At 37.3% G+C, this 19690-nt stretch overlaps 1 protein-coding gene across 2 annotated transcripts; it reads right to left on the bottom strand.

Annotated features, from left to right (window-relative positions):
- Positions 1-2310: 2310 nt before the first annotated feature.
- LOC132156471 (fibronectin type III domain-containing protein 5-like) lies at positions 2311-8836 on the bottom strand. 2 transcript variants are annotated; one of them, XM_059565457.1, is made up of 6 exons: positions 8482-8836; positions 4364-4479; positions 4006-4204; positions 3848-3937; positions 3604-3779; positions 2311-2852 (listed from the first exon to the last, which is right to left on the bottom strand). In XM_059565457.1, the coding sequence occupies exons 1-5, from the start codon at positions 8594-8596 to the stop codon at positions 3640-3642; spliced, it is 660 nt and encodes a 219-aa protein (XP_059421440.1). In that variant the 5' UTR covers positions 8597-8836; the 3' UTR covers positions 2311-2852; positions 3604-3639. The 2 variants fall into 2 exon arrangements, with proteins under 2 accessions (XP_059421440.1, XP_059421439.1); XM_059565456.1 differs by having other exon boundaries at positions 3646-3779.
- Positions 8837-19690: the final 10854 nt, after the last annotated feature.

The following is a 19690-nucleotide window of genomic DNA, read 5'->3' as shown; positions in this document are numbered from 1 at the left end:
GAATGTCCTTTAGAGAAACATTATTAGCACTAAAGAGAAGTTCTCTGATCGGCAGTCCAGTGAATACTGAAAATGTCCTTTATCATTCATCTTGTCTTGCAGGCAACCACAAAATTCTCTCACCCCATTTAAAATAACTGAAACCAGACTTGACATTATAAAGAGAACATGTAGAACTAACAGAAGCACTATTAGAATGTTTAAATTACTCAGTTCTACTACAAATCCATTTGTTAAGGAAAAAACACTATGTACTAAATAATGAAATATACACAACCACTCATAAGTATAACAGTAATATAGTATCTAACAGTGTTGGGGGTGGGGTTGGGGGGTTATAGTTGCTTTTTTGTCAATAAATCTTTTTTTTTCAGGCCCGAATTTCATATTTACCGTATGTTTTTGAATTTGCATATGATTGCCATCTGTTTGGATTACACAGTTTTAACATTAACAATCTTAAAAAGTTGTGAATGTGAAAATTGTGATGCATATTTGTCAGTCTTACATAAATGAAACCGGTACAATTTTTGCACTCAAATTATTATTAACTATTTGCATCTATATTTATTCAAATACTCATTTTAAAAACATATTTATTAAATTTGCTCAGAATCAGTTTAAATTAGTTAATTATGAAAATAAACAGTAATTAGTAAAAAAAAAAATATATATAAACATAAAATATGTCTGGCTGTGGAACAGGCAGTTATAGTAGTTGCAAAATGCATGACTTAAATAGGATATATAATCTGGTTACTGTGTATTTAAAATGCAGTCAGTCTGTTAGTTCTATTACAGAAAACTTGTTTCATTAATGTATGACTTTCCAATATGCAAGTTTATTAGTTTTTTTATATTAAAACTATGTAATCCAAATGGACAGAAACATTTTTATGCAACTCAAAAAGCTGAATCTTACATTTAAAAAAAAAAAAAAGTTTTTTTTTTTTTTTTTTTGAGTGCAACTCAGCTGGCTTTAATAGCTTTAATCCAAAAACAAGGTCCTTTTTTTAGTAGTAGCAAGGCAGTATGAAAAACCCAACATTGTAGATTTTTGTCAGTGCTTTAGAGTTTGTGAAAGGTAAGATCCTGGTGATTTCAAATATCCATATTCAGGTTTATTAGTGAATTTTCTAACTGCTGCAAAATCCCATATTTTACAATGGGGTCCAAAAAGTTTAAAACCGCTTTGTTTCTTTTTTATTTATTTATTTTCAATTTCTTGTTCCAAAGAGAGGTGTTATTTTACTTATACAGTTGAAGTCAAAAGTGAAAACTTTTCAAAAGGTGAAATGTAACTTATTTTGTCTTCTGGGAAACGTAACTATCTTCTTTAGTTTCTGAAGGGCAGTACTAAATAAGAAAAAATGTTCTTCATTCGGTGCTAAAGTTTTCACAACAACACAGTATTTAGAATCAAATGTATGTAAACTTTAAACAAGGTCATTTTTATACATTCAACGATTATGTTCTCGTGGACTATATGTAAACATACCTTATGTGAAATACATTCATGTCTGTAAAAACAACATGCATTTTGTATAATTCATCTTATTTTGGTAAAATTATTAACATTTTGCAGATTCTGCAAGTTGTGTTTAAACGTTTGACTTCAGCTGTATATACTATTATTTATATTGAATTAGCTGTCATTTTTAAGTTTTTAGCTTAAATAATTTAGCTTAATAATAATAATAATAATAAAAACTCTATATACATAGATTTAATTTACTTTTTATTTCAGGTTTAGTAATTTTAGGATCTAAACGTATATTTTTTTAGTTTTTAATTTCAGCTTAATTTCATTAACCGACAATTGTTGTAACGGTTTAGTTTTATATAACAATAACAACTCTAATCTTGAGCTTCTGGAACTAATCTGACCACGTGTACTTATCAATCACATGAATAATGTTAAAAATTTGTGCAGGAATTGTGCAGAATTATAAATATTTCTTATTAACTTTATAGCCTTTCTTTGTTTGAAATATTTATATTCTTAAACCTTAAGTATTTAAGTGGTATTTTAAATCCTGTATTTTAAATGTGGTTTCAAACATTTGAACTCCAACCCAGCCAACAAGAAACATTCTCAGAACACTGCCAGAACATGTTTATAGTAGAACATAGAGTGGTCTTAAATATTGTTCAAAAAACATTCATCTAACATTTTTTTTATTTCAGAATGTTCAGAGAAAATTCAAAGTAATGTACCCATGTTTGCAAAATTCTAAAATGGAATGTTCCCTTAATGCTTGCATACCCCCCAATATATATATATATTTTTTTTTACTAGAGCATTTTTGACAGCTTGAAATGTATGTTCTGCATTTAGTGGCTTCTAAATGTATAATAAAACCATCACCACCATTGAGAGGAACGTGGATCATGCCGTTTGAAAAGAGTAAAAGAGAAATCCAGATAAAGGAGCAGAGCTCAAGAGTTTTCAAGTTTAAAAGGAAAATTTAAATGGGCACAGATCTTCCTGCCGACACCAGTTGTTTGTAAAGTGAGAAAGAGAAGTTAGAAGGTTCTTTTTCCCTGCATTTCTTTCTTTCTCTCTTCTGTCATGAACAGCCACAGATTTGGTCTCATCTCCAGACTGTTGGAGCCAGAGCAGGTCTGTGTGAAAGTTCACCATTCTGGCTTATGTTTCAGATGCTTGCTATGGATTATTCCAGCTTTTTTCAGGAAACTCCAATATTCCTGCTTCCTGTTTGGATTATGAGCACATACAGCCGTTCTGTGTCCGTGTGGTAAAAACAGAATCCATCGAGGCAGAAACCATCCTGTCACACTCTGATAATGTTCACAGATGGCATTGGGTTATTGTTGTTGTTCTTGGGGAACTGCGGAGAGTGGAAGCAGATGTCTAATGTTAGTGAGAGGATTGGAGGGTGGCCTGAAGTGATCAGCGGAGAACATGGTGCAATAAGTGTAGTAATGAAAAAATGAAGGATGCGAAGGCTGTTTCAAAAGATAGCCAAGCCAACATAATTAAACCAGCTTCTATGTTAACCGTTTTGAGCAGCATCACATGTATTGCTCCCAGAGAATGCAATCCCATAATGTTTAGTAAAGCCCTGACTGTTTATATTATATTATGTCCTTATTACCTGCGATTTTCTAATGAATAATGAATATCATTGTTTTAGAGTTGTTATAATTGACTAAAGTTATAGAAACCTAAATTATTGGTTTTTAAATAAACTATTATTTCAATTTTTGAGTTATTTCATATTTTTCTTAAAGTGTATTTATGTATTAAAATAACTAAAGTTAAAACCGAGTAAAAATAACATAGACATAAAACAACAACAAAAACATATTTACTCCAACTTTAATTTTAAATGAAAAAGGAAAATATAAAAAGTAAAATAAAAAAAATTATAATAAAAATAAATATTAAACTAAAACTGTACCTCAATGAAACTTAAATAACACAGTTGATATCAAATGTGAAATGTATTATTGGAGGTAAATGTTTATAGTTCAGGAAAATCAATACTTTATATATGTATTACCAATGATCGCTGAGAAAATGATGACGGTCTTATGAAACATGAAGTGAAATGTCAGTGGAGTTTGTGATGATTGTACCTGCCTAGTGTGGTCTGGCCTCACGCAGGCCAGCGGTTATACCTTACTGCGCAGCAGACCTCCTGACGGATGCTCAGGGGTGCTGCACTCGGATGAGTTCTTGGCTTTATCCTTGTTATTGTTGGGCTCGTTGTCTTTGATGATGTCGTACTGGCGGCAGAAGAGCGCAATCACACCTGAAAGAGACAAAAATTACATGAAAACTGCAGATGTGCAATATGCCGTTCAATGAACCATCACTCACCTGCCCACATGATCAGAACCACCACGATGATGATGAGCTCTACTGCCCGGAGCTGAGCGTTCTGACCCACTTCTTCCATGGTCACTTCGTCTGTAAAAAACACATTGATTATTAATTATTTAATTCGTACTGAAAAATGAAAGAAGATTCAGTAGTACCTTTGCTCTTAGATGCCTGTGTTTCAGCATCTTTTGGCGTTTTGAACTGCAGAGGTTCACTGAGGGGACTTGGCCCGCTTATGCTGATGGACTGAACATGCACTATATAATCCGTATCTGCCTCCAGATCCCACAATGCACAGCTCCGTGTGGTAGTGTTCACTTCCTGGATAAAGCGCAGCATGCGGACGTCTTTTTTCTGTTATGGATAGATACAACAGTATTTAACAAAATGCCTTCTCTTCACTTTTCACTATAAACAAATGATTTTGAATGAACATACAAATATATGCATGCTATATAGAGAGTGTTGAGGATGTGACTTTTCTCTCCCTCTCTCTCTCCATGTTCTGGTTACCTGTTGTGTGATGGCAAAGCCAATGACTGGCTCCCCATCTGGGATGTCCCATGTGACCACAGCAAAGCTGCCCTTTAGATCTCTGATGGACACGTTCACTGGAGCAGCCAAACTGTCTGGGAAAAACAAAGAGGAAACCAGTTAGTTGATGCAGATAATCTCTCTCTTCTTTTTTTTGCCTTTTTTTGGGGGACTTAATAGTTAAAGTGAGCTTTTTGTATTTTATTTATTTTTTTATTAATGTTTACTTAATATTTGCAAGACTTTTATACTTTGAAAATCTTTGAAATTTAAACATTTTATTTATTTACTTTCTTATGCACATTCCTGGTCTTATTGTGGGATTCATCAATGAAAAAGAGCTGCATGAGGATGAAAGTCCCATGGAAACAATAACAGAAATACAGGTTTTGGAGGACATCAGGGTGATTAAATGGCAATATTTTCATTTCTGAGTGTTGTAATATTAATATGTAACAATGTGAGGAGTTTAATGGTGTTTTTGTTTGACCTGCTTTGCTTAATAAAAATATAATAAATGATTTTTGAAGGATCATGTGATACTGAAGACTGGAGTAATCATGCTGAAAATTCATTTTTGCATCACAGGGATAAATTACATTTTAAAATATATTTAAATAGAAAACAGTTATTTAAGTTAGAATAATATTTTATTGTATGCTGTGTGCTTCAGAGAGCTCTGCTGTTTAGAATTGTTTTTCACTATTTCACAAACATTACATGTGAACTCTGTTTCTAGATGTAAGAGGACGGGGTTATGAAGCCGTTTATAGGGATGACGTATGAAACTTGCCCACCTGCAGTGAGTCTGGTGCAATTAATGGTGCCCCAGATAAAAATTTCATGCATATAAGCTCCTCCTTGCCTTCATGTCATGTGATGAAGAAACAGGTTGTAGTATTGCTACAGTGAGAGCAGATATTCTTAGTATCTGAATATTTATTGCAATTATATTTCATGCAAGGGGTCTATGAAAACCCAAAATGAAGTGTTGGACATTCACACATATATACTAATACTGAAGTGTTGGCAAAAGTAAGCAATAAAAAAAAAAGTAAATCCTTTTGTAAAATATTTTGTCATTTTTAGATGTGGAAAATCATCACTATTTAGTCCTCACTATACTGAGCGCAATAACATCATACAGTGTGATCAGTGTAGTGATTTATGAATGAAAGACTCACAAATCAGTCTCAAGCAACAGCAAGCTGTGTAGAAGTGTTACTTCTGTTATTGTGTGTGTATTTAAGGCTCTAAGAGTAACTTAACGTATTTTGTACTTAACATACAAGACACATTCAGAAAGAATTCCCTAAATGGTTGTGCCACTTTCTCTTATACCATGATTCTCTTCAAACTATGAAAAACGGCTGGGCAAATGACTGTGAATGTTTATGCTAATGCATGCTATAGCGCCCACTGCAGAATGCATACATGCATTTGTCTTCTGGATGGTGCTCTGACACATGTAGATGAAGCATAAAATCATGCTTGCATAGCTGAAGCATCTGTGGAGTACTGTATGTTTAAGCTTAATATCTCGCTTAGACATTTACAGTATCCTCTGCTTAATGCCTGCATTAAATACACTTCACTATAGGCTGTAGAAATGCATTCTGGGAGCAATAACATTCACATGCTGTTGAATTATAAATGAAGCATCCCACATAGATGTAGAAGACGGGCAGAAAAACTGCAAATAAGCACGGACTGTACACTTAACTCCAATCGCACTGTTGTTCAAATATCTGTATTAAATTCATTACAAAACATTATTTTTAGCACTTTAATGTGATTATTTTTGTTTTGCTATAATATACAATATCATGAATGATCAGCTATGCCATACACTGATGTTACATTGTATATACTTTACCCGGATCAATTCTAGGTTGTTTAATTTAATCTCAGACAAAATCACTTGAGGCTGAACATAAAGAATGACTCCGTCAAGAAAAACAGGTCAAGATGATTGTACTAAAGACAAAACAAAATGAAGGAAGGCTTGAACTGAATGCTCCTCTAGAGGTTTTGAATGTAATCTCGCCTTAACACAAAGCAATTAGCCACATGAAGCCGTCACATGAATTGATCACAGGTAAGGGATGTTCATGACACAAAACAATACAGTTCATTAGCTTTAGACTATTTACAGTTGCCAGACAATGGAAAAATATACTGTAATAGGAACCAATAATTATATGCTCTTTATAAGGAAAGACAGTGTTTAGGTTTCAGTGTTATTTTAGAATTATTTATTTACCATTATACTTTTTATTAATAGTTTGAATTAGCTTCCAGTTTTTATATTTTTAGTTTAATTTTTTTGTTATTTTCACTCTCTTTTTTTACATTTACTTTTTATGTTCAGTTTATTTTTATTTCACTTAGTAGGTCTTAGTTATTCAGTTGTATGTTTTTTTCTTCTAAAATGTGCATATTATTTATTTCAATTTTTTTTTGTTAACTATTTTTAATAGTTAGTTAAAAATAGCAACTCTGATCTTGGGCTTAAATGGAAGATTGAACAGTCACATAAATATTACTATTTAGATAGATTTTAAGATTTAGTTGCAATATTTATTTCCAGTTTGTAGTTTTACTGTTTTAAATGTATTTCAGTTAGATACCAATGATTTTTTGTTTGTTTTTCATTTAATATGTATATTTTATTTTATTTCAGCTTTATTTCAATTCAACCAAACTATTTTAAAAAGTATTTGTTTTAGTTTTAGTAAATAACAACAACTCAATAATAACGAGTGTGTGGTGTTTGTAAAGATGAAAAGGGAGATTTGCTGCTTAACAAAATACACAAATGTGGACCAGGAAACTTTCATTCCAAACACATTCCCACTCACTTCCTCTTTGTTTCCATAGCAACCAACACAAGCCTATGGAGCTTTTCATTTAGATTTACACTGAGTAAACAAAACACCAAAACACCATAAAGATTAAGTGTATATAAGTATATGACTCATTGACTAAGTGAATGTATATCTCACCCAAAGCTGTCATATGACTTCAGAATATATTTCACAAGCCTTGTAGACTATGGCTTTAGTGGTTTTTGATCCCTTTTATGGAGCAAGTTGACAGCCATGAGCTCTTTATTGCACAGAAAAGATTCACCACAAATTCTCCTTTTGTGTAAAAAAAAATCTAATAATAATAATGGCATGAATAAATAATGACATAAATTGAATGTTTCTACTAACAGTTCAACCTTTGAGTTTCTCTTGTAACAGGAGCCTCTAAAAGCATCAAGGGTCTGACGGTTGCAGGCTCGCAGCTGCCAGAAGCCTGTTTACATCCTGATTCATGGCTTTTCCGTCTTTACTAGGGCTTGAATATGGTGCATTAAGATGAAAAATTTATGGCCCCATACATTAATGTGTCGGCTGCAGTTTGGATTTATTATTTCGCAGGCATCGTCTGCATTAGAAGAAGCTTCTTTTTGATGTTGTGCTTAAGGTGACAGGTTTATGCAGAACAGAATCACTAAAGAATTTAAGTATTAATTTTATATTTAATTTAAATAAGTTTTTATTTTATTTCCGTTTATTTATTATTACATTTAATTATATATTTAGATTTTCATTTTTGTGCCAAATAATCTGATTTAAACGATCAAAATTTTGTAAAAAAACAACAAAAAAAACATGTATAGCATAGCTAAATATGAAATATTACTAAACTATATTCATAATTTCAATAAGCCTAAACGCAAGACACACTGTCTGCTGTCTTTTGCGGTCGATAATGTAATTGAATTCACACAATCTAGTAGAGATTTATGATGCACTGCATTCGAGTGACTGTGTGTGTGTGTGTGTGTTATGATGCAACAGGTGTGTATTATTGCTATAATATTTCGGTTCGGTTCAGGCATGGCTTTTGGCTCTGACCAAATTAATTTCATGCTTTATATTTTACCAGGCTCTCCGCGAAGGTTCAGACTTCATATCATTACACATGCCACATGTGACCACAACTATCTCGTAATGCCTCATCGGATGTCATAATTAAAAGAATGTGTGCAACAGTCCACATAAAGGCTCCATTAGCATTGATGGAATGCAATCTTGAAAACTTACCAGCCAAGACCCACGACGCTCCGAGACAGCTCAATATGAGCAGCGGGGTGGGCATTAAAACCCTCCTCATGCTTTCCACGCAGGCTAGATGTGACTGTCCTCGTTGGTCTTGCATTCACGTCGATGAATGTCTCTGTGGAACCAAAGCGCTCGATTTCAGAACCGCGGACAGCTCCACATCAGCCCCGCGCGACGCCTGCATCGTTCTGCACAGCGGATGTTGAGATGGAGACACTGAAACGAAGCCTCTTTTGTCTTTGCGGTACTTCATACGACTGTCTTCATACCTGCAATACTGAGGAAGCTCAAAAAAGAAGAAGAAAACCTGACTGAAGGAGTGTGCGGTGAGCCTGTGGCATCTCTCTCTCTCTCTCTCTCTCTCTCTCTCTCTCTCTCTCTCTCTCTCTCAAATTCAAATTCAAATTAGCTTTATTGGCATGACTTGTACAGTATTGCCAAAGCATTGGCAATTACATAGGCAATGAACAAATAATCAATAAAATTAAACAGTAAACAAATGTATGAATACATTTATACAAAAATAAAAAAAAAAATAAAAAAAAGAAGAAAAGAAATCAGTATCAAATGTAAAAAAAAAAAAAAAAAAAAAATATATATATATATATATATATATATACACATACATACATATACACATATACATATCTACATCAAACAATCAAAATATACAATTATTTATCCATCTGAGGTTCCACTGGTTGTCCTCATTTCATGGCATGCAAAGACATACTTTGCAGCAATTATCTCACATTTGGGCATTTCTCCCAGTATGTATGGGAGTTTCTGTGTGTCTGGTATGTTTTCGAATTCAGGGTATATTTGGGAAATGTTTTCAAAGTGTTTTTGTCTGATTGTATTGTATTTGGGGCATGAGGTCAGAAAGTGCAGCTCTGTCTCGATCTGTCCCCGGTCACACTGGGAGCAGAGTCTCTCCTCCGGTGGGAGCCAGCTCTGTCTGTGGCGACCCTTCTCTATGGCCAGGCTGTGTTCACTCAGTCTGTATGTTGTCAATATTTTTCTCAGTTTAGGGCATTTTATTGTTCTCAGGTAATTTGCCAGTGTGAATTCTCTTTTTAGGGTCAGATAGCATTGTACTTTACTTTGTGTTTTGGTGGTTTCTTTCCAGTATTCGATATATTTTTCTTTCTGCTTGTTGCTAATGTGGTGTGGTCTGCTTGAGCTGGCGCTGCTGTCCTGAGGCTGCTGGGCACTGGTGACTGCAGAGAGCCTCAGGACCAGCTGGCTGAGGGGACTCTTCTCTGGCTTCAGCTCCTGCAAGGTTAGGGCTTTGTGATGATATGTCTGGGGGTTAACTGATTTTAAGTGATTGTAAAATTTAATTGATCTTTTTTGTATTTTGAGTAAGAGGGGGTATTGGCCGAGCTCTGCTCTGCACAGGTTATTGGGTGTTTTTCTCTGCACCTGTAGGATGCTCTTACAGAACTCGGTATGGAAAGATTCTATGACTGTTTTGTCCCATTTGTCAAATTCATTATTAAGTTTTGGCCCCCAAATTTCACTACCATATAGAATTATTGGTTCTAGTACAAATTGGAACATTTTTAGCCAGATTTCAATTGGAATATAGATTTTAATGTTTCTTTTTATTGCATAGAAAGCCCTCCTTGCTTTGTCCCTCAGATCTTTCACAGCCATGTTGAGGTTCCCTGTGTATGTAATGTTGAGGCCGAGGTAAGTGTAGTTTTTTGTGTGTTGTAATTTAGTGGTGTCTAGATAGAAATTGTGTGTAACCTGATTTCTGTATTGTTTCTGAAAGATCATTATCTTAGTCTTCGCTGTGTTTACTGTCAGGGCCCAGGTCTGGCAGAATCTCTGCAGGAGGTTAAGGTGCTGCTGCAAGCCTTCTTTAGTAGGTGAGAGCAACACCAAGTCGTCTGCATACAGCAGAGCTCTGATCTCGGTGTTGTTCAGGGTGAGGCCAGGTGCCGTGGAACTCTCTAACTGGTTTGCTAATTCATTGATATATAGATTGAAGAGAATTGGACTGAGATTGCACCCCTGCTTCACTCCCCGGCCCTGGGAGAAGAACGCTGTTTGTTTGTTTCCAATCTTTACGGCACATTCACTTTTTGTATACATGTTCTTAATCAAATCATATGTTTTTCCTCCAATGCCACTTTTGAGTAGTCTACAGAAGAGGCCTTCGTGCCAGATGGAATCAAAGGCTTTTTGGAAGTCAACAAAACAGGCATATACCTTTCTTTTCTTAATGTTTAATTCTTGATCAATTAGAGTCTGGAGTGTAAATATATGGTCCGTTGTGCGGCAATTTGGCAAAAAACCAATTTGGCATTTATGTAGAATATTGTGGTCATCAAGCAAGTTGACAAGTCGTTTATTAACGATGTTGCAGAATATTTTTCCCAGGTTACTGGATACACATATTCCTCTGTAGTTATTTGGGTCATATTTATCTCCGGATTTATGAATTGGGGTTATTAAGCCTTTGCTCCAGATGTCTGGAAAAGTTCCAGTTGATAGAATTGTATTGAATAGTTTTAGTATAGCCAATCTGATTTTATGATCCGAGTATTTGATCATTTCGTTGAGGATTCCATCTACACCACAAGCCTTTTTTCCTTTCAGGGACTGGAGGATCTCTGCTAACTCTTGTTCTGTGACAGGGTAATCTAGAGGGTTTTGGTTGTTTTTTATCACCGCCTCCAGAGTTTTCAATTTTGTGAGTATCTTGTACTGATCATTATTTTTTGTAATAGTACTGTATAAATCACTAAAGTGATTAATCCAAGTATTTCCATCTTGAATGGCCAATTCATAATGCTGGGTTTTGTTTAGGTTGTTCCATTTCTCCCAGAACTGGTTGGACTCTAAAGATTCCTCAATTTCACAGAGTTGCTTTTTGTTGTGTTGTTCTTTTTTAGTTTTTAGGGTGTACTTGTATTGTTTCAGAGTGGCCTCATATTTACAGCGTATATTGTGGTTATCTGGGTCCCTATGCTTTTCATTAGATAATTTCCTTAAAGTTTTCCTTAGGTTTTTGCATTCAGTGTCAAACCATTTGTTACTGTTCATTTGTTGAAGTTTTGGTTTGGAGGCTTTCAAATTAGACAATGAAGCCAAATGATGAAATATTGAATTGATTTTGTCCACAGCTGAATTTACACCAGAACTATTCTGGGGAAATGTTTCATTTATAAATAAATGAGTTAAATCATATATGTTTTGATTTTCCAGTGCCTTTTGGTACGCACCCACGCTGTTTGGGGTCCATCTGTATGAGTATGTGCTGTTGAACAGTTCACAGGCACTGGGGGCTCTAGACTTAGACTGGGCCCTTTGAAGATATAGTGTGATTTTGCTGTGGTCTGAGAGGGGTGTGCGGGGGCTGACTGTGAAAGCTCTGAGAGACACTGGATCTAGATCTGTAATGAAATAATCTACCACACTACTGCCAAGAGCTGAGCTGTAAGTGTAGCGACCCAGAGAGTCCCCTCGTAGCCTGCCGTTGACTATGTACAGACCCAGTGTACGGCATAGCTGTAAAAGCTGCACACCGCTTGTGTTGGTAAGCTTGTCAAAGCTCTTTCTAGAAGGACATTCAGGGAGGGGGAAGCAGGTGCTTCCAGGTAAGTGTTTGTCTCCCTGGGTGTTCATAGTGTCAGCTCTTTCCCCTGTTCGAGCGTTCAAGTCCCCACAGATTAATACATTTCCCATGCTTTTATAATGGTTAATTTCCTCCTCAAGAATAGAGAAGATATCTGGGTTGTAGTAGGGGGATTCTGATGGAGGTATATAGATGGCACATATGTAGACATGTTGCTCAGCACAAATCATCTGTCAGATTCTTCTTTTTTAATTACTGTGATGGATTGGCTCAGTTCTGATTTACACCATATAATCATGCCTCCTGAATCTCTGCCTTGAGTTATTGTGGGATTTTTTGTTGATGATATAATAATCTCAGTGTAGCCGTGAGGACGACCAGTGGAAATATCTTCTCTGCACCATGTCTCCTGTAGAACTATGATGTCAGAGTCTTTTAACTCTCTATTAAAATCTGAGTTTCTGCTTTTTAAACCAAAAGCTGATGATCTCAGACCTTGAATGTTCCAACATGTTATTGTAAACGATTTCATCTCCAAGTGTAATCTGTTCAAAAATTAGACAAACACCTTATATCCTAACTAACACCTAATAGTAAACTAGATATTAAAACAATATAATAATAATAATACTAGTAACAAACGAGAAGAAAAAAAATAAAAAAAATAAAAAAAATTAATAAATAAAAGGAAAATATTGTTGTAGGTAAATTAACAAAATATTAAAATATCTCTCTCTCTCTTTCTCTCTCTGTCTCTCTCATATGCACAATTGCTTTTTATCTGATTCTTATGCATCTGTCATGCATCTGTCTCAATTACGATTTAGGTGTTTTTGGTACAGTAAACATGCTTTTGGTGCTCATGGTGATATGTGATTATATTATATTATTATATTATTCTTCATTTTACATATATAGGTGTAATTTTAATTTATTTTATTTCTGATATAAATGTAATTTCAATTAATTTCAATGTCATTTATTTTTAATATTTTATTTTATTTTTGCCATCATTTTTAAAATAAAATATTAGATTATGACTTAATTTTTAATTTAATTTAATTTAATTTAATTCTTAATTTTACCCAATAATCAAATCAAGTTTGGTTGCTTGTTTTGTTTCTATAATAGAACTAGCATTATTTAGCTTTCTTCAGTGTGAAATGTTTAAATGAGATGACTTTTTGTGACTTCTTTCCTTTCAGCATTTCTGCAGAAGGAGATATTATTTCTAAATGTTTTCTAATGCAGGTTATCTTCAAGTAGATGTTTAGCATGTAAGCACTCATTTTGACTTTTGTCTTCTTCATGTTGCCACTTAATCTGGCCATGAATAACCACTCCACTTAGATGGAATGAGACTAACTGACATACATGTACAGTGCCCAGCTCTCATTTTGTACATTTGGAGCCAGATTATCTGAAATAGCTGATGGCATGATAATAGACTTCCATGGAAAACAATTCATTTAAATAATGGTGCAGCAGCAGTATTTTGCAGTGATTTCAGTCCATCCAAAAGTAATAAGTACTGATTATTTCACAGACAACATCCAGTCTAGCTCTTCTTCAGCATGAGGCCTGATGATGATGATTGACAAGTGCAGTATATCTCATTACTGGAGTCATTCACTGGTGTTTGCTCTGACACTCCAGCACCAGTATAGATACACGCAGAAACACACATACAGATGAGAGACTTGGACATCTTCTCCATGGATATATCAGCCTGTGAGCGATTCTTCCAGTGTCTTACACATGAGCTTGAGAAATGAAATCAGTCTGGTTTTGCGTCTCAGTGACAGACTGCACAAGTGGACAGCTTTTCTTCACAGCTTGCTTACCTTTACTGAACATTCTCAATATTCAGTATCACTTTATTTTGTTTTTATTTATTAAACTAGATACTGCTGGAGTAGATGGCATGAAATATTTTTTAGGAAGTTTATATGTGCACCAAATTTGACTAATTCATTTAGTAAATGAATTAGTAAATGTTTGGAGTATGTTTGCTTTTCAGCCTGCCTGTGGCTCTCACATGGACATTGATATCTACACCTCCTCTGTACTGAATCACATCAACACCACCATTGACAGTGTTACAACAGAAAAACATAACAACATATCCTAATCAGAAGCCATGGATGAACAAGGAGGTGCGACTTCTGCTGAAAGCCTGCAACACTGCCTCCAGGTCAGATGACGCTCAGGCCTACAGTAAATCCAGGGCTAACCTGAAAAGGGGCATCAAAAAGGCCAAGTACTGCTACAAGCTGAAGGTAGAGGAACACTTTTCCAACTCTGACCCCCGACGCATGTGGCAGGGCATCCAGATCATCAGTGACTACAAGTCAAGCAACTCCACTCCAACGGTCACGGACGTCTCCTTCCTTAACAAGCTAAATGACTTTTATGCTCACTTCAACAGCGACAGCAAGGAGACGGCCACCAAAATTACACACTCAGCACACCACCAACCTCTCAAACTCACCTCCAGAGATGTCCACACTGCACTGAGCCGGGTCAACGCATGCAAGGCTGCTGGCCCTGATGGCATTCCTGGACGTGTGCTTAGGGCATGTGCAGAGCAGCTTGCAGGGGTCTTCACAGACATTTTCAACCTGTCCCTCACCCAAGCAACTGTGCCAACATGTTTTAAGTCCACATCCATTGTGCCAGTACCGAAACACTCCTCCCCAATGTACCTGAATGACTATCGCCCCATAGCACTCACACCCATCATTATGAAGTGCTTCGAGCGACTGGTCCTAGCACACCTCAAAGACTGCCTCCCACCCACACTGGACCCACACCAATTTGCCTACCGCAGAAATAGGAGCACAGAGGATGCAGTATGCACAGTGCTGCACTCTACTCTCATACACCTGGACCATAACAACACATATGTTAGGATGCTGTTTGTTGACTTCAGTTCAGCATTTAACACTGTCATTCCCTCCAAGCTGACCACAAAACTTGGAGACCTGGACATTAACACCTCCCTCTGCAACTGGATTATGGACTTTTTGACCAACAGGCCTCAGCATGTTCGGTCAGGCCACACCCACTCCACCACCATCACACTTAACACTGGCGTACCACAGGGCTGTGTGCTGAGCCCATTCCTCTACTCCCTTTACACCCACGACTGCAAAGCCTGTGCATGGATCCAACTCCGTCATTAAGTTTGCAGACGACACCACGGTGATTGGCCTCATCACAGACATGTCTACAGAGAAGAGGTACAGCACCTGGCCACATGGTGCGCTGACAATAACCTGCTCCTTAACACCAATAAGACTAAGGAGCTCATTGTGGACTTCAGGAAGAAGAAAGGAAGCACGCATGACCCTATCCACATTAACGGGATGGTTGTTGAACGTGTCTCCAGCTTCAAGTTCCTGGGAACCACCATCTCGGTGGAACTGTCCTGGGCCACAAACACCTCCAGCCTGGTCAAGAAGTCTCACCGGCGCCTTTTCTTCCTCAGGACACTGAAGAAGAACCAGCTGTCTTCATCCATCCTGGTGAACTTCTACCGGTGTGCGATTGAGAGCATCCTGACCAGCTGCATTACAGTCTGGTATGGGAACTGCTCAGTGGCTGACGGCAAGGCACTGCAGAGGGTGGTGAAAACTGCCCAACGCATCACAGGGACACCACTTCCTGCCCTTGAGGACATCCAGAGGAAACGCTGTCTACGACGAGCTCGCAGCATTCTCACCCTGACCATGACCCGTTTAACCTCCTGCCCTCTGCCCAGCCAACATGTCCATGTGGGCCCCACATGGGATTTATCTGGGCTATGTGGGTGTCAACTGGGCATGGGCTCAGAGTGGGCACTTTGAAGCTTGGATACAGTTATGGGCCCCAGTTAGGCTGCCCATTATTGTTTATTTGTGGGTCCCAGATGGGGCACATTTGGGCTATATTAGGATATATTTATAGTTCTATACATTTAATTTTTTTTATTTTTTTGCAGATTATTTATTTCTATGCAGTTATGGGTAGCTACATAATCCCTAACAATTAAATTGGTTTAATTGTATGAATTTCATGTTTAATATCATTTAGGGTTAGACTATATCATAATGTAACAATACAAGATTATTTATTTCATGAATAATCCTATTTTATTTTATTTTATTTATAAGTATCTCGAAGGGTTTTTCTTCTTATAGCCTAATCTAAAAGAATTTGTGTTATGCGATCATTGAGTCATGCGATGATTGGCGTAGGTGTCTTCCCGCCCCTTCTCATTCAAAAAAAAAAAAAAAACGCTTGCGACTCTCCACTTCAACACGGTCTGCGCCTGGGTGTCAATGGACAAACTCTCTAAACTATCAAGGTAAGATAATTATATTTATATTAGCCGAATTACTGCTGCTGTTATATAATTGGATGTACATATTTTAAAAAAATATTAGAAGATACAGTAATGGCAGAGTCACTAATGAAACTTAACGAAGCCAGTCGGGATTGAACTGTCGTAGCTGAAGGGTTAACGTTAACGTATAAAAAATTTAAATGTTGGCAGTTTACTTAACAAACGTAGGATGATTTTTTATACATTCATTGGGCAGAGGCTTAAAACAAGTTTCAATGCTTTTGAATGTTTCTGCGTGTAACGCTAACGCCCATAAGCGCTTTCACTTCCATAAAAACGCTTTTAATGTGAGCGCATACAGGCATGTCTGCTTCATAATAGATTAAAAATGCTATCTTTGTGGGCAAACGTGTCGGATGTACCAATGGAAAAAAATGGTGTAAATATAAAAGTTTGAAGAGTTAATGTGCTTAATTAGGGAACAGATATCCGCTGTGTCTCATTTAGAAGGATGCGTGCTCCGGAGGTCATCACAAAACATTTCCCGCCTGCCTTTCGATGGTCCAGCTGGTCAGCCAGCACCACTGCGGGAGAGAAATGCTGGTTAGCACGGCTTAATTGATAAAACAAACGAGACGACTCCAGGTGTTTTAACGACAGTTATTTTATTTGGTCACCGAACGGGCCTTGATAGAGAGTTGCTTCTCCATCGTGTTGCCAGATCCAGATATTATAAGTGTCTTTTTGGAGAGCATAACATTTATAGGTTACAGAATTAAATATGCCAACTCTGGTCACGAAGAATGCTATGCTATTTCATTCAATTTGGTAGTTAACCTTTTACAAAAATCCTGATAAAAACATTCATGAGAGCAAGTTCTTATCATCCATATAGCAATGCTTTTTAATGAACGTTATTACAGTAATAAGCATTGTTGCATGAATAGGCCTAATACATTTATCCACACCTAACATGTAGTAAAGTATCAAATTGGGATAAACTAAAATAATGTCTGATTTATTAATGTCCATCCCCCCAAAACAGACAGCACAGAGAGTGTAATGAGTTGCATTTTAGGTGTTAGTAATTTTTAGGTGTTAACAAACATCTCCCCGTGCAATGGCATGGCACCATGACAGATTTATTTTGAAGATGAAAGCCCACAAGAGTGTGGTAAGTTAACTTTAACTTTATACCTTTTATTCTGATGATGTTGGCTAGATATAAAGCTACATTATTTTTATAAAAATATAGTGTGAGCGAACTCTGTCAAGCTGTGCTAAATGGCCTTTTCCTCCCGCAGTGTGGCTGTCAGACCAGAGGGGAGACTCGTCGTATAAGTGAGTAAGTGAAGTAAGTGAAGTGACATTCAGCCAAGTATGGTGACCCATACTCAGAATTTGTGCTCTGCATTTAACCCATCCGAAATGCACACACACAGAACAGTGAACACACACACACACTGTGAGCACACACCTGGAGCAGTGGGCAGCCATTTATGCTGCGGCGCCCGGGGAGCAGTTGGGGGTTCGATGCCTTGCTCAAGGGCACCTAAGTCGTGGTATTGAGGGTGGAGAGAGAACTGTACATGCACTCCCCCCACCCACAATTCCTGCCAGACCGGGACTCGAACTCACAACCTTTCGATTGGGAGTCTGACTCTCTAACCATTAGGCCACGACTTCCCCCCAGGCCTTTCCCTATAGTCCTTTACTTGCTCACTTTCCGAGTACACTAGTATTTTCCTCCCGCAGTGGCACCAGCAGACCAATAGGTTGACTCGTGAAGACCTAAAAGTCGTACCAGTAAGTTAAATAGGTACAGGTAGGTGAACTTTAAAGGAGCATTTCACCCTTGGGAACATTGATCTTCATTGAAAGTGGGTCATATATGTAGTCGAAATCTATTAAAATTTTCGAATTTGGTGCCTTTTTGACCGAGTTATTAAGAAAGTAACTTTAGGGCTCATTTGTATGGAAAACCACAACTCCCACAATGCAACACATTTGCACAGCTCCACAAGCCACTCCCAAGACATTGAGGACACAGTTAGCGATGTATGGTATTTACGTGCCACAGTAGTAAACAATGCCACAGTAAGCTTTTTGTGCATTAAAAAAAGGTACTGCACAAACAGTTTACAGTTGACGTTACGTAACTTATTAACCGGGAATCATTTCGTGATAATAATGCTTGAAGAAATTGTGTACATTTCACGAAATGAATAATAAATAAAATTGAAACACTTACTTTACAGTTAGACGTCCATTTGTCCCTGCAGGCTTCGGCTGGCGTTTCCAGTTTACCTTCGGAATTCTGAAATATTTCTCCAGGACGCCTCTGTCCATATGCGGGGCGAAACTAGGATGGTTCACAACGCAAACATCCGTGTCCTTGTCTGCCTCAGACGTTTCTTCGAGGAGAAATTGGCATCTTTGAAATTCTTGGCAGCAGACGGACTCTAGCTCTGTGTCCGTAGGCGCACAAACGAGAGCACAGGCACCACCAGTCCGCGCCAGCTCGAGCACGCCCGGGCTCCTCGGACGCGACAGACAGGTCTCCGGCCTCGGCTGCAGCCGCCGCCTCCTGTTCCTCCATCAGCCTCCGCTGCTCTGCGCTATATTGTGGCTCGTATAGATAGCCACGAACATCTGTTTCGAGCAACAGACTTTGAAAATCCTCTTCTTCCATATCATGAGTTGTTCCTCCAGCCATTCTCGTAAATCTGACTCCATAAGCGCTTGTTAGCTTAGCTACATAGCTTCCAAACAAGATGGCGGATTTTCATTTTCGTTTCTGTAAGTTTAGTCCCACCCACTGATCTGTAATAGGCCTGTAGGGTGAGTGGGTCCCACCCCCTGGAATAATAATAAGCTAGTGTCTGTAGTCTCTACACTCTTCAATGAATTTTGACTTCCTGCTTATTATGACGCAAAATGACGATTTTTACGTCATAATAAGCAGGAAGTAAAACACTTAAATCCTTATTTCTCCCATCTCAGGGAAAAATAAAGGAAAAATCCATGATCATTATAATATATGACTGGGTTTCTAACAATACAAAGCTAAATGCAAATGGGTGAAGTGTTCCTTTAAAACACTTGAAGTCGTCTTGCTTGTTTTATCAATTAAGCCATACTAACTAGCATTTACCTCCCGCAGTGGTGCTGACTGACCAGCTGACCATCATGAGGCAGACGGGAAGAGTCATCGCCATAAAGAAGACCATTTTATATGTTTTGAGATGATATGTGTTCTCTGAATATTGTTGTAT

The sequence above is a fragment of the Carassius carassius genome, chromosome 14 (assembly GCF_963082965.1).
Source record: "Carassius carassius chromosome 14, fCarCar2.1, whole genome shotgun sequence".
In the NCBI taxonomy this organism is placed as follows: Eukaryota; Metazoa; Chordata; class Actinopteri; order Cypriniformes; family Cyprinidae; genus Carassius; species Carassius carassius.
The sequence above is the reverse complement of the archived record's forward strand: the minus strand, read 5'-3'. Positions and strand labels throughout refer to the sequence as shown.